This window comes from Lonchura striata, chromosome 4 (genome assembly GCF_050655825.1).
Source record: "Lonchura striata isolate lonStrDom1 chromosome 4, ASM5065582v1, whole genome shotgun sequence".
Classification (NCBI taxonomy): Eukaryota; Metazoa; Chordata; class Aves; order Passeriformes; family Estrildidae; genus Lonchura; species Lonchura striata.
In genome coordinates, this window is record NC_140706.1 from 71582230 (window position 1) to 71596348 (window position 14119).

At 49.1% G+C, this 14119-nt stretch overlaps 1 protein-coding gene across 5 annotated transcripts in view; it reads right to left on the bottom strand.

Moving 5' to 3' along the window:
- BMP3 (bone morphogenetic protein 3) overlaps positions 1-14119 on the bottom strand; it is an 81226-nt gene that overhangs the window by 3747 nt on the left and 63360 nt on the right. For 4 of the 5 annotated variants that reach the window (XM_085578430.1, XM_085578429.1, XM_085578431.1 and 1 more), the window contains 2 exons: positions 9844-9991; positions 389-1299 (listed from right to left, as the gene is read on the bottom strand). In XM_085578430.1, coding sequence (XP_085434556.1) covers positions 389-1299; positions 9844-9991 — 1059 coding nt within the window. Of the gene's footprint in view, positions 1-388; positions 1300-8652; positions 9345-9843; positions 9992-14119 lie in introns of those variants that run through there. The other variant, XM_021529525.3, reaches the window with a different exon arrangement.

Below are 14119 nucleotides of genomic sequence, written 5' to 3' on the forward strand. Positions count from 1 at the left end.
AACAGAGTTCATCTGTCTAGGTCACAGGGCTAGGAGCACAACAGCCTCCCCTGCTACTCACATGCAACCAGCTCATACAGACCAGAGGATATTTTGAAAGTGGGCGAGCCTGGATCCATTGCTTTTGGATCCCCTCGCTGCAGTGAATCAGAAGTGATTCACTTGACTCTGTGGCACCCAGCCACGCCTGCCACTGCCTGGAGCTGGAGCTCTCTGCCCTTGGGGCAGCCTTCTCTGCCCGTGGTGGGCCTCTGGGTTCCCTCTGGGCACAAGTGCTGCCTACCAAACAGTTTTCCAGATCTGGCTTGTATCACTGGCTGCCTTTTACTGACATGGGAAACAAAATCTATGGTAACAAACAGCAAAAAAGCATCACTAGAGACCATACCTTTGGAATTGGGAATTGGCATTCTCCTGAGCAGTAATAGGCATCGAAGGACTTAGGGGAAATGATCCACTCGCTCCAGCCGATGTCTGCAAAATCCACCTTGAGATAGCGCCGGGCGCAATTCCTCGGCTCGTTCCACTGCTTCCTCCTCGCCTTCTTCAGTGTTTGCTCATCAAACTGCAGAGTCTGGGTCTTCTGGAGATGACTCTTCCTCTGCTTCTTCTTACTCCTGGCCCTGTCTGCTAGCTGTGGCTGGAAGGTCTTGTAGGGTTTTGTGCCTTCCCATGCCTGCTCCTCTCCATACTGGTACTTGGCTCCTGGGAGCTCATTGTTCTGCAACGGCAACAGGACGTTTGCAGAGCGTTTCCTCCGGCGGTTATCCACGCTGCTCCTCCTGTGGAGCTCTGGCTTGGGAAGGACCCTTGCCAGAGGATGACGGTGTCCTCGCAGAGTGGAGACAACACTCTCTGGCTCTGAGATGGCAGAATCATTGGCGTAAATCAGGATGTAGGGCTCGTAGGAGGAAGATGCTCTTTCCCAGGGAGGATGGCTGGTCAGATCCATTTTAACACTGATCAGCAGCTCGTTGTTTTGTTTTGCTTCATGCAGGAGCTGAGTGATATCCTTCCACTGCCAGGAAAGGATATCCTGGTAAGCAGAGGAGACATTTATGAGGAAATGCCCCAGGCTCCGAGTCAGGTTCCCAGCTGAAGGAAAGGTCCAAACTGAAAGACGCATCTGAATTTCAGGTTTCTTGTGCCAATGATGAGAACAGCCACTGGGCTGGGAACAGTTCCATTTCACATGCAGCAGATCACCAATATAATAATACACTGAAGCTGACAGGACGTTTTCAGACTCTGTGAGTGATGTCAAGTTAAAAACGTACATCTCCTGGCCTTTGGGGCTCCCTGGAAAAAGAAGTAATCACATAAGAAAATGGGCATCTAAAAATCTCATCCAGAGGGGCACAGGGCTGCTCTGACAGCCTTTTGGCTAAGTCAGATACTACTCATGCCCAAAGTTTCCCTCTAGAAGATTCAGTTACACTGGGTACATTTAGTCATTCCATCCTGGACACTTCATCAATTTTCATGCCAGAGTTAGAAGGTATTTATTAATACAGCTGAATGCAGGCAGATGGTACTAGACCATCCCCGGCAGCCCAAAGAAAGCCAATCCAAAAACCAGATTTGAGGGGTTGTGAGGTGGCACACTCCCTTGTGTCTGTGCAGGGATGAACAAGGCAAGGACAACCCTCCTTATGCCTGGGATGTGCCTGTGCCAGGCAGGAGTGAGTGCTTCCCACAGCTGTGAAATCCAGGAAGTGGAGCCAACCTCAGGTACCACACCCGAGACCAGGGAAACACGTAGGGGACTCTAGCCCCTACAAGGTGCAACAGCAAGGCTCAAGAGGAAGGTGTAATTTTTCTTCTAAAATTCCCTGTGCGCTGCGGTTATGTCCATCCTTCAGAGAAAGAGAAATACTGATCAGAATGTTAAGCTGTAAACCAGGCTGGTAGGGAAAACTCAAATATGGTACAGCTAAGGTATGGTCTGCAGCCCTGCCCAAAGGGCTGGAAACATCCTGACGTTATGGAAACGAGGGCATGCAGAATTAAATGCTTTTTGGACACCACAGCATGCAAAAAGCCTCTCCAAAGGGTCAGTCCACGCAGTGACAAGCACAGAGATGGCCATGGACTAGGGATGACCAGCCACACCACTGCCACCCTCCACACAAAGTAGGAAGTCCCTAGCCCAGGCAGGTGAAAACACCATTTCCAGTACTCATCTTTCACAGACATTGACAATTTCATGTTCTGTGTGACATTCAGCATCTCCAGCCTGCAATATCCCAATGGCCAGTCCCATTCAGGTAAGTGTGGCAAAAGCCAGAACTCTCCCTGTGCTGCCTCATCCCTACCCCAGCAATCCAAGCAGCTTCCTCCTCTTCTGAACATTTTTGTGTCATAATATTCCAATTAAAAAAGCAGGAACTGGTCCCACTAGAAAGAGAGAACCCTTCTCCCTGACCTAGTAGGTGCACTGCTTCATGGAATTTTGGCAAAAAACTGCACATCATCTTCAGTGGAACAGGGCCAAAACAGTGCCATGGACAAATCATCTAAGGAATCATCTTTGTTTACATGTTCAGCCTTATCTGACAGCAAAGCACACAGGTAACTTCCCATGTGCAGAAAACTCACATACCACGGGTTACAGATGCCTAGGGAACTAGATTTACCTGGAATTCCATCCTGTCTTTTATTCCTCAAGCCAAAACCAGCTCCTGACCACACCTGTACTAGGCATACATGAGGACCTGATTTCTGCTTGGTTTGTAACCACTGATGTAATAAGGTTCATATGTAATTTGGCAGAGCACTGATCACATCAGTCTTAGGAGCCAGAATTCTGACAGGTGTCCCATGGGCACCTGTTTAAGAAGTTACTATTTGAATCACTGCTGTATGCCGAAGGACAAATTTTGATCTTAATTTTTATTACCAATGCCACTTAAAAAAATCCTGCCTGTTCTAAATTGGCATATTGTATTGGAAGACAAAGGAAGATACTTCTGTTCATCAAGAAATTCTGGACAGCATGGGGCAGACACAGAGGGAGTCTATAGCTCTGGTTAAAAGCTGAATTCCAGGCTGTAGCTCTATGCCAAGACGAAGCACTTGCAGTAGATGGTGCTATTTTCCTACACAACCACCTCCAAGCTTCCGCGGCTCTAAGTTCTCTCTCTTTCATCTGCAAAATCGTCTCAAAAACAGTTACTAGAGGCCAGCACGGACATCTGTGGATTCACCAGATTCTGCCTCAAGAAACCCAACTGCATGACCTGGGGTTTCATCAAAATTTGGAAATACCGGGTGCAGTACACCACTTGTGTGACACTGATACCCGACTCCCAGGTGCAAGCATTGCACTGAAATAAGCATCCCCCGGGCCAGAAATTACCCTTAAAAATTACAGGCACGCCAAGGAAGATGCAAAGTAACTACAAAGGTGTCTCTTGCTCAGGAAAACTTCATTTCATTGAAATGAGACTTTTGTTTTTGCCTCATAGGACGCGCTCTGCTGGAAACCATTCCTGACTGTTTGCTAACAGCTGGAACCCAGCTCCTGGCACGGCAGCTGAAGTACCTGTACCTGCTGGATCTTAGGGGCATGGCCCACGCTTCCTCGCCTCCCTGCACCACTCCACAGCTGCAAGGCAGGCTTGTGACTGGCATTTAAAAATTATTTTTAAGGAAGTGCAGTAGGTCTGTCAAGAGCGACACAGATTCCTGTCACAAGGGGGATTTCAGGCATCAATAAGCTGGAATGAGTCTGCTAACATGTGGTGTGTTTACCTTTATAGAGGATGCCCTGACATTTTTATGGACTGCCAAATCTATCCTACGGGTGAAAAAGGATGCAATAAGTTATATAGTCACAATTAGCCATCATTTAAAAGAGATATTAAAGAGGTGCCCTTGTGCCAGAGCCTGGTTAAGAACGGATAGGCGTTTCCGGTGTAAAACATTGTTCTCATCAGTTCACAGCCCACATACAAAAGTTCACTTGGAGCTGGAAATGGGAACAAGCTCCTCCACAGAAACAGATCTGGCAGTCAGATTTTCTCTTTTCTCCCATCTTCCTCTTACTTGGCTGCTGCTTCCTAGTTACCAATTTGTGTTCTCTGCAAAAGCAGAAGATAGGATGTGGTTCACCCTTTTGAAAGAGCATAGGAGCTGGTGCTAAACTTCTTTTACTAATTCCTTTAGCAAAGCAGGTAAGATCACAGCAGGTAGCAACCTGATACAAAACAGCAGCAAGTTCACCATGGATTAAAGCTATCAGACGCCCAAAGAAAGAACTTGTGTAGAAACAGCTACGCTGCATACCCAGGACCTAACTTACATGAGGGTTTCATGATATGAAACCCACTAATCAGCACATGCACAGCCTAGGTACGCTGAACAGTGGCCACTTGATCTCTTTTCTATATATTTTAAGGACCACAGCAGGTGTGAAAACTAAACACAACATCCAGCTTGAAGCTAGCTAAGGGGGTACATCCACAGTAGACACAAATCTGGGCAGAAGAGCTGACCTCCCTCTTCCTCACAGCCACGATTCATTGCACTTTGGCTGCTGGGGTGAAAAGCACCTTGTGCACAGCCTGTCCTCTGAAGCCACAGCTCCTGATGCTGAAGCAATGTGTTCTAGAAACAGGGACTGGCAGGGAGCTGCAAACACAGGTGGGCTCACGTGCATGGCACCGCTGCGAGACACACAGTGACAGAAGTCAGAAAATTCTGTCCCGAGGGGCCGAACCCACAGATCCTCCTGCCCATTTGCCTCAGAGGCTGGCAGATTTGGGCCCATCTGCCCAAATCATAGCTTAATGCTTGTCGAGTTCCTGAAAAATACCAGGATGCTACTGCTTGCATTGTATTTACAGTGGTGCAGACAAAAACCCAACCAAACAAACCAAAGAAACACACAGAAGGAAAAAACACAAGTCCCCTGACTGAATATTTTTAAAGCTCTTGTTGCAAAGAACCCCTGATACTACTGGTGCTCAGAGGGGCCAGCATTTGGCCTGGACTGGTTTCTGCAGGCTGATGGCAGCCGGTGAGGCGCTGCTTTCCCCATGCTCGCTCCATTTCCCCTGTTTGCGTGGGCACTTTGCACCACAGCAAAGGAAAGAAAGGCCTTTGGAAAGGGAGGAGAACATAGTTCTAAAACCACAAGAATTGGCCCAGGGGCAGGTTTAATACCTGAAATTACTTGAACTTCAGTCAATAAAAAAGAGTTTAAAGTAATTTCTGACTGTATAGCTACACTATAACACCATTAGGAGGACCTTCCAATTAAAGTCAGGACTCATTTGCAAGCCATGTTCCTTAAGTGATGCTAGGATTAAAAATGCTTTCAGAAGCAAACCCAATCTGCATTTGAGGCTTTTATCTTTCCACTCTCTTTTATTTTTTCATGCTGTATCTGACCTCCAAATCCTGAGCCTGAGCAGCAAGCAGCACACCTCCAGAGGAAGTGCTGAGGGTAAGCAGATTTCTGCTCAGGTCTCTTTCAGGAGGAGAGAACAGTTGTGTACAGACACTGCAGCATGGGCAGGACCACAGCTCCAGAGTTCCCTTGCCAGAACTGCTCACAGATCACCTGACTTTCTTTCCTATATGTCTTTTAGAGCCGCAATGGATGCAACATCACTCACTCCTGTGGCACCCACAGGTAAAGAACTTGAAAAAGCCTGTCCAAAGCAACACAAGGACTACCAGAGTCATCCCAGAAATGTCCTGAAACAGTGAGGAGAGCAGCTGCAGAAATCACAGGCTGAACATCCCTTGACTCAAACACAGAGAAACAAATTACAGCAGTTAAGTCCATGAGAGAGAACAGTGTTAAAGTGTAACTAAACACTCTGAGAAAGATGTACATCCTTACTGCACTCCTCATGGATTTCAGGCCTGGGGTTTCGCTTCAGCTTTGTCACAGGCAAAGGTTCCTTTCTCTGAGCTATTCAAACAGATAATTTAGCAAGACTAACAGGAAACAAATTTACCTGAATGATTGCATGAACATTCAACAAAATCAATGGCCTAAACCCCCAGCCCAAACAAGCAACCGTCCAGCCTGGTTGTGAAGTCTGGTGCATGAGAGATGTGAGGGCAGCGTGGGATGGAGCCTTCAAAGAGATGCCACACGGGGCTGAAGCTCTGGTCCCATCCCCTCAGAGAACTGAGCTGCTGAAAGAGAAACTTGCTTTTAACAGGTATGAGGATGCTTGTTTTGATTACTCAGTCTTGGCTGGGTTTTGCTGGTTGTTGGTAACAGGGTTGCAGCTGCCACATGTGACACCACTCTCCTTTGACTAGAAACAGGGATGAGTTTTAACAAATCCTACGAGTCTTTGGTCTCATCACACAATACTCTAGAGTCTCAAAAATTTGTCTGCTGGGTTACCTGAGACATTTGGGAAAGGCTTTTCCCATGTGCTGCAGAAGAATCAGAAGCCCCTGCAGAGAAAAAGCAAGGACAGAAAGGTTCCACAGCTACATTTCAGAGCTCAGGAAAATTTGTGCTTCAGAAAGGAAGAGCTTCCCTCCTGAAGACGTCAAACTAAATTGCAAAGTTAAACTGCAAATGAAACCACTGAAAATTTACTTCAAGACCTCTTGCTGTAGATGGAGGAGACATAGGAGGATTCTTGGGGAACTTCTGCTCCTAGCAGACAAAAAATTGAGTCCTAAAGGGGCCGGCAGAGGGACTGGTAAAATGTGAAGGAGTAATAGCAATGTCCCATATTAAATTAACTTATGCATCCCATTAAGGACAAGGGGAAGCTGGACAAGGGAAAGACTGAAATTTGGAGCCAACGAGTGCAACAGTCAAAGCAGAGGAGCTAGAGACAAAGTACCTTGAAAGGGGAATACTGCTGGATGTGCCATTCTAATGGCAGGCCTTGTCAGGCAGCTGGGCCCAAGGAAGAAGTCAGAAAGAGTCTTTCCATTGCACCCACTGCCCTGAGGAGCATCAAATATAAGGGCTTTCTGGAAACAGATTTTTCTGCCATCAATAACCACACAAAATAAGCTGCTGCTGCCAACGGCAAGAGAAAGACAATAGCTAACTGGTAATATTTTGCATAAGTATTTATTAAAGTGTCAACAATTTTTGAAACCAATTTATTGCTTTGGCACTTGATCTGTGAAAGTAGTGGAGGAGGAGGAAAGGGATTAGCAAGCAGTGTGTTTATAGGACTGCTGCCACTCAACATCAAGTGAGAGTACAAATATAATCAGAAAGACCACAGAGATGGGATTTCAACCAACAACATTGTAGGTTTAGAGCAATAAATGTCTTTAATCAGATATGCATAACAGAGCAAATATTGCTCTGCTAGGGTCATTAACAAGCTCCCTTTTTTTTTTTTTTTTTGGGGGGGGGGGTGCATGGGGTAGCTGTAGTGAATCCTCCCCTCTCTTGGTAGGTTTAATTCAGCGACAGTCATGGACATGAGACTTCATGGGGCCAGCAAGTCAGGTTAGAAAGGCAAGAGAGCTCTTCAGTAAGAGCAGTGGCTGGGGAGTCCTGGCTCTCAGTGCTCCAAACCCAGGGTAATTACTCCTCTAAAGCCTCTCCTGTGGACAGAAATACTTGCAGGGTTGAAACCTAAGACACGAAAGCCACTGATTCCTCATTGTATTTGATCTCTGCACAGAGCTGCCTTATAAAAGACATGGTTGCTTTTGAAGAAGCAAGGAAGCCCGCTACCCACAGCTCTCTTTCCAAGGATGGGACAGACTTGAAGCAAGTCACTGAAATGCACAGACAGCTCTCACTTTTACTGAGAGATGCTTGTCCAAGAAAAAGCAGTGGGTCAGTGCACCGGTGTAAAGAAAAGTGAGAGACTGGCAAATGGGGCTTCTGTGTGTGCCGTGACAGCTGTCCCACACGCAGCAAGGTTTTGGGGTGCAGCAGGAAAGGGGAAGGACATGCCAGCAATGCTCATCTTTGGGTTCTGGCCACTCCATTTAGCCCTTGTGGAGCTCACATGCACAAAAACCATAAGAGGGAAGGGTTAGGGTTAGCACCTAGACAGCGACTTCTTCTCTTTCTGCTAGGACATAGTTCCTTTGAGTTGCTGGCATGTTAAACATGTCCCCCTCCCTTAGAGAAAATGTTTTTACATTTTCACCCATCCACATGCGTATGCCAGTGCATAACCACAGAGCCTCTTCCAAAGATGACAAGATGAAGTATTGACGACACCTAAGTCGTGCTTCAGCTGAACTCATCTGCTACTGCATCTCATTGTCAGTAAACCCCAAACCATGTCACAGCTCCATCACGTGCAAATCAGCCCTTGGCCCCAACAGAAGCTACATGTGCAGAACACCACTAACAAATGGGGGACTCCGGAGAAGATCCACTAATTACTCTACCTCCCTCGCACTGTACTCAGCCATCGTGATGACAGCGATGCTAGAAGCAGAGCAGAAGCGGTAAGGCAATAATTAAAGCACAGGACATAACATCAAACACGACAGTCCTCGCAGGAAGAGATACTCCTCCAATTCTCTCATTTATTCCCTCCACCGAGCTCTCCGGGCGCCGCCCCAGCGATGCTCCGAGGCCGCCGCTCAGGGAGCACGGGGCTGCCCCGCGGCCGAGCGCTCCCCGCCGGGAGCCGAGCCCTGTCCCGACGGGGTCCCCCTCGTTCCCCGGCCGCGGTGCGCACTCACCTGCCGGCAGCGGGCGGAAGCCGCGCACCGTGTTGCCCCGGCGAAGCCAGGGCCCGGGCGGTGCCGGCGGGTCCCGGCCGCCGCGGTACTGCTCGTAGAGCCGCAGCATGTGCTCCGCCACTCTGTCCGCCGCCGCCGGCCGCTCGGGCCGCCGCTGCCCCGGGCCGTCCTCACCTGCGGCCGCCCGGGCGCGGCTGCCCCGCACGGCCCCCGGCGCAGCCCGGCGCCGCAGCCCGACCCGGCGCGGCCGCAGCGCGTCCCCCAGAGCCAGGCACAGGCAGCCCCATCCCAGGCACAGGCACAGCACCCAGCGGGCCGACGCCGCCATCCCGCCCCTCCGTCCCGGCGGCGGCGCCCGGGGCCCCCAAGCGAGCCCGGCGCTGCGCGGATGGCGCGCTCGGGGCGTTCTCCTCCTGGAGAAGGAAAAAAGGGGGAAAGAAAAAAAGGGGAAAAGAAGACGAAAAAAAAAAAAAAAACGACAAAAAGCGGGGCGGAGGAAAGCTCCACGGTTTGTACCGCCCTCCCTTCCCGGCGGGGAGCGAGGGCTTTATTCCCAGCCGTGCAGGTTGCTGTCGGGAGAGGCGGCGGTGCTGCTCCCGGCACGGCTCCCGCTCGGTGCAGCCCCGCGCCGCGGAGAGACCGGGGCAAGACCGCCCCGCCCGCCCTCGCTCCGGCGGGGAGCCGACACCCCAGGGGAGCGCAGCCACGGGACGGGACGGAGGGAGGGGATGCTCTGGAAACTCCATCCCCCTGGGCGGACGGCGATCAAGGCGGAGGACGGTCCCCTGCCCGCCTCCACCCAGCCCCTCCCAAAGGCCGTACAACAACGTGATCGCATTAAAAAAGAAAATCACGAGTAGCAGCGCACTCACGCTTCTCCCCTGGAACTTCTCAAGGCTAGGCTTGGCTGGGAGCGGAGCACAGTCCACCGCGGGCAGGTGGAAGCGATGCTCACCGGGTTGTGCTGGGGTTCTGCCTGCCTCTCCCGAGCAGCAGCCGCGCTCAGTGACCCTCGGCAGCCTGGAACCCGTGGGAAGGGACGCGCAGCCAGAGAAATCCCGCACAAGTTGTTCCTTGTTCAGCTGAGACAATTCTATGTGCCTCCCGCATTTGCTGTCTTTCGGCACCAAAGGACAGAAATGTCCCACCCGCCCTTGCCAGTGCCGCAGCCTCACACAACCGCACACTTACAAACTGTGACACTGCAGCGAGGCTCCTCTTCCACCTCCCGTGTGTTCCCTGCCCGATGTACAGATGAGGCCCCCCTTTGTTGCAAGGCAGATTTGGGTAAGGGACAGCGTCCTGTGTGCTGGTTCCCAAGATCAGCTTGGTTTCGAAGCTGAAGAAGGGAGATAATAAGATTGGCCTACAGACCAGCACACGGAGATTAGCACATAGCATTTTCAGCAGGGCATTTGGCTTTTCCACAGGCTGCAGCAAGCGTATCATTATCCAGCCCTAAATAGAACACTACGACACTTTATGTATTGCCTCTCAAATTACACTGAAATCAGGATCAGTAGCAAGCACTGTTATGCACTTGTATAAGCCCATCTGTAACTAGGAGAGGTGAGTGCACACCAGCAGGTAGGGAGGAAAGGGAAGATTCTCAGCAGCAGAGGAGTGATTTTTATATGCTCCTACATTTGAAGGCTCAGATACAACCCATGGCAGTGGCTCATCCCCTAACAGTGCCGAGGCACCGAAGCTGCCATATGCATCTCCAAATCCTAGCCAGAGATGTGGAAACACACCACGTCACTATCCATGCAAGTAGTACCATTACCTCTATTTTTCTCTAGCTGAGAAATACACATTAGTGCAATATAAAAGATAACAAAAGAAGCAAACATAATTAACAAGTTCATACTTAAAACATTAAGGTATAATTGCTTTTTTGTAGACATAAGTAATAAAACCAATGCAGATCCATGTAGAAAGAAAACAAAATTATTTAAACTGATGGCTAAAAAATTCAGCACAAGCAGCAGCCCCTGGCTTATATCCATGGCAGAACAGTCAATCCCAAAGAAGAATATCTACGCAACTGGAAATTACCATTTCGGGATAATTTCAGATTTCAGTTATTTCCTACTGTTGAAAGAAGCAACATTAAAAAAAAAACCCAAGCAACAACACGCCACAAGTCCTTAAATAAAAACTGGCATAACTGAATCCTGTCCTAACCAAGCCATTGGCTGGAAGATGTCATCTTTTGTACATCTCCAACACATCCTCTGAGCAGCTTCCTGACTCTTGAGATCAGACCACTGTAAATTGAGAATTACCTGAGTTGAAAAAATTTGAACAAATCATCAGATAAATTCTCAAGCGAAAGGGGATTAGACAAGAACTACTTTTAGTTCAACATGGAAGCTCAAGCACCCTATGGATGAGCTTTTATTTAAAATCCTTTAAGTGTTAGCAGAAAGCCCTGTTTATGTAAAATTAAATCCAAATTCAGTTCCCAGAAACTCGCCCCAGCACCTGATTGCGGCTAAGGGTCTAAAATAGAAAGTTAGCCCTATACAAACCTGTTACAGCCAGCAAGGAGAGAGAAAGAGGACACTGCATATGAAACAGAAAGGAAAAAGTGACTTCTCGGAGCATTAGGAGCCTTCTCTGAATCCTCCTTTTCAAACAGCTGCTGCAGCTCTCAGGGTGTGCTAAGCAGGCACACATAGGCTTTTAAAAATCCTTCGTTTTATGGGCTGTCCCTGTGACTTATCAGGACACTCATTACACAGAGTTCTGCAGCTTGTGAAGTTTAAGAATGTTCCCCACTCCATGAGACTTTTAAATGCCAGAGCCTTGTTGTGAGCACACCATCCAAACCAAACCAAACCATGTTGGGAGCTCCTCTCCACAGCTGACAAACTCTCACCCCTTACCTCCAAGGGAACAGCACTTCTGTGCTTCTCTGCTATTCCTTTTCTGCTTCTTCCACAGAAGTGCTGCAAACCAGTTATTCTAACACATCCTGCCCTTCAGCTACAGCCAGCACAACTCCAGGCCCTATTGGGCCTGAGCAGTTCCATCCTGATCACCACACTCTCCAGCCTGTGCAGCAACTTGGCCTTTCAGTTCCTTAGCCCCTGGTAGAGAGCGGACTTCAATCCAAATTAAGTTTATTTAAATAGTAAGCAAGTCCTGTGCCATCATCAGGGCCAGCCTCACCACCCTCCAGCAGCCCCTTCAAAAGTGCTATTCAAACCTCCACCAAAACTTCAAGGTTTTCACTTTCTCAGAACTTGCCACGGGCTGCACAACCTGCTAACTTTGCAGCCATTTGCTCCCTTTACACAAGCACTCGGAAGTCCCAGGGAACAGGAAACCACAAATACTCCTTCTAGAGGAAATGAAATAATTACATATTTGCATAACAAAGTGATATTAGCAAAATCTGTTCAGCATGTGAAGGCTAACCCCACACTCGTGCTGCTATTTGCCTGGCTCTCAGCTGCTGCAGAGCTCACTCAGCACAGCAACCTCCGCTGCTGTGGCTCCTGCATCCAGCTCTCCTGGCTGTCATCTGGAGAATTCCCCACTGCAGCTCTGCCTCTGCTGCCTCTCACCGGCCCTCCACACATCTGTTTGGCTGTCTCAGAAGGGCTTCTGTGTGCTCTGCTGTGGCAGGGCCTCCTGACACCAATTCTTGGGGTCAGTGACGCCAGCTCTGCGCCCTGGTGTGTTCCCAACCCCACAAAGCCACCCCCACTCTTACCAGACCCCAACCCCAGGTTCAGGTGTGCTGTCCCGCATCCAGGGACCTTGTCTCTTCTCCCTGGGGTCAATCTAACCACTGATATGGACCACTGTGCCCTGGTCCTTATCACCTCCTTGCATCCCTGACACATGCACATTCCAGGTACACCAGGTACAAATGAGAATGCTGAGCAGCTCATCATCCAGCAATGCCTGGAACCACGGCACCCATCCAGCAATGGATCCAGCTCGGAACCACGTTCCAAGGACCTCAACGCCCCGTGCTGCCTCTCCCATTACTGCAAACAAGGAGGCACGTGCTCCTTGTAATGCTCCTGCTCACGGCCCCAGAGAAGTACACAGAGAGCAGCCTTTCACGAGGCAGACTGGGGTGGGAAGCCCTGAGCAAAGCCCCTTGTGCACAGCCATTCCCTGTATCCCCTGTGCTGGCTTTTCGAGGCTCGCCAGCTGGGCTGGGTGTTTGCTCAGGTGGCCAGCAGCAGCCTTCCCCCTGGAGGGGCCCTCCAGCAGAATTTCTTCTCTCAGGCCCCGGGATCACATGTTTCTCTCACCACAGAGAACTTCTGCTGCAGGACCCGTAACAGCTCTGCCTGGAGGCGAGCTGAAATCAAACACGCCTTGAGCGAACAACAGGCGCACAACAAGAGCCACGCTCCCCTTCCGTGCAAAGCCGTGTTCTGTACACACAGCTCATCTGCGTGGCCACAGTCCCTTCAGCACCTGTGTTTTTGTTTTCTTTGCGGTGGGAACTGCGGCTTGGCCTGCACTGCTTGTCCCTGCCTGCCTCGCAGAGAACTGCCCAAAGGTTTTAGTCATCTGTAATCTGATTTCTGTGTGTGGGGAGATGGAATTAAGGGTACAGTTTCCCCAGATGCTTCTTTCACAGAAGGCCAAAAGGAGTTCTCTAATCTAATGATGTTCTACATTTTCTACTAAATAGTAACATTTTTCTACTAAATAAATTTCTACTAAACATTTTATACTAAATAATAACAACTCTGCTGTGAATGTGCTAGTGGCTCAGCAGAATGAAGCTCTTCAGCACCAGCCTCCTGCTACTTTCCAGCTCCACACTATGACCTAAAACAACCACCACAACAACAGATCCCGGTGTTGTTGCAAGACCAAAGATCCAGATGCCACATAAAAAGAAAAAAAATTATGATTTTGGTGGGGTGCTGAAGAAACTGAAGAACTGAAAACATATACAGGCTATTACAACCTGTAGACCTTAACTGATGCACACAGTTCAGATGTGCTGGAAAAAGACCTACAACTCCCCCCACTGGTACAAAATCTTGATTTCCAGGGATCCACTTGCCCATCAATGCCCAAAATCAGTTCACTTACGGCAGCATGCAAACCCTGTACCTGCAGTAAATGTCACAATCGACAACAACACCAGAATCTCCTTTTGAAAAAAAACTTAGACACTTCCATGCACCTTATGTTTACATCGAGAAGTAGTTTTGGGCTGGACAGCTGGCATTGGTTTCTACTAAAAAGCCACAAGGCCTAAGAATATACACCAGAAGCTTTCATGTGGTGATCAGTCCTTGGAATGCTTCTCTCTTGATTGCTGTGCACTTTGCTTGTCCACTTCACTTTGGTCTGATCAGGGTTGAATAGTGACAAGACCTTGGGAATAACACCCAGTGACGTTTCACGGAAATGGAGCGTAAGGCTGCTAAGTTACTTTTTTATGCTCTGTCTAAGAAAATCAACCTTTCCTTTAGAATGG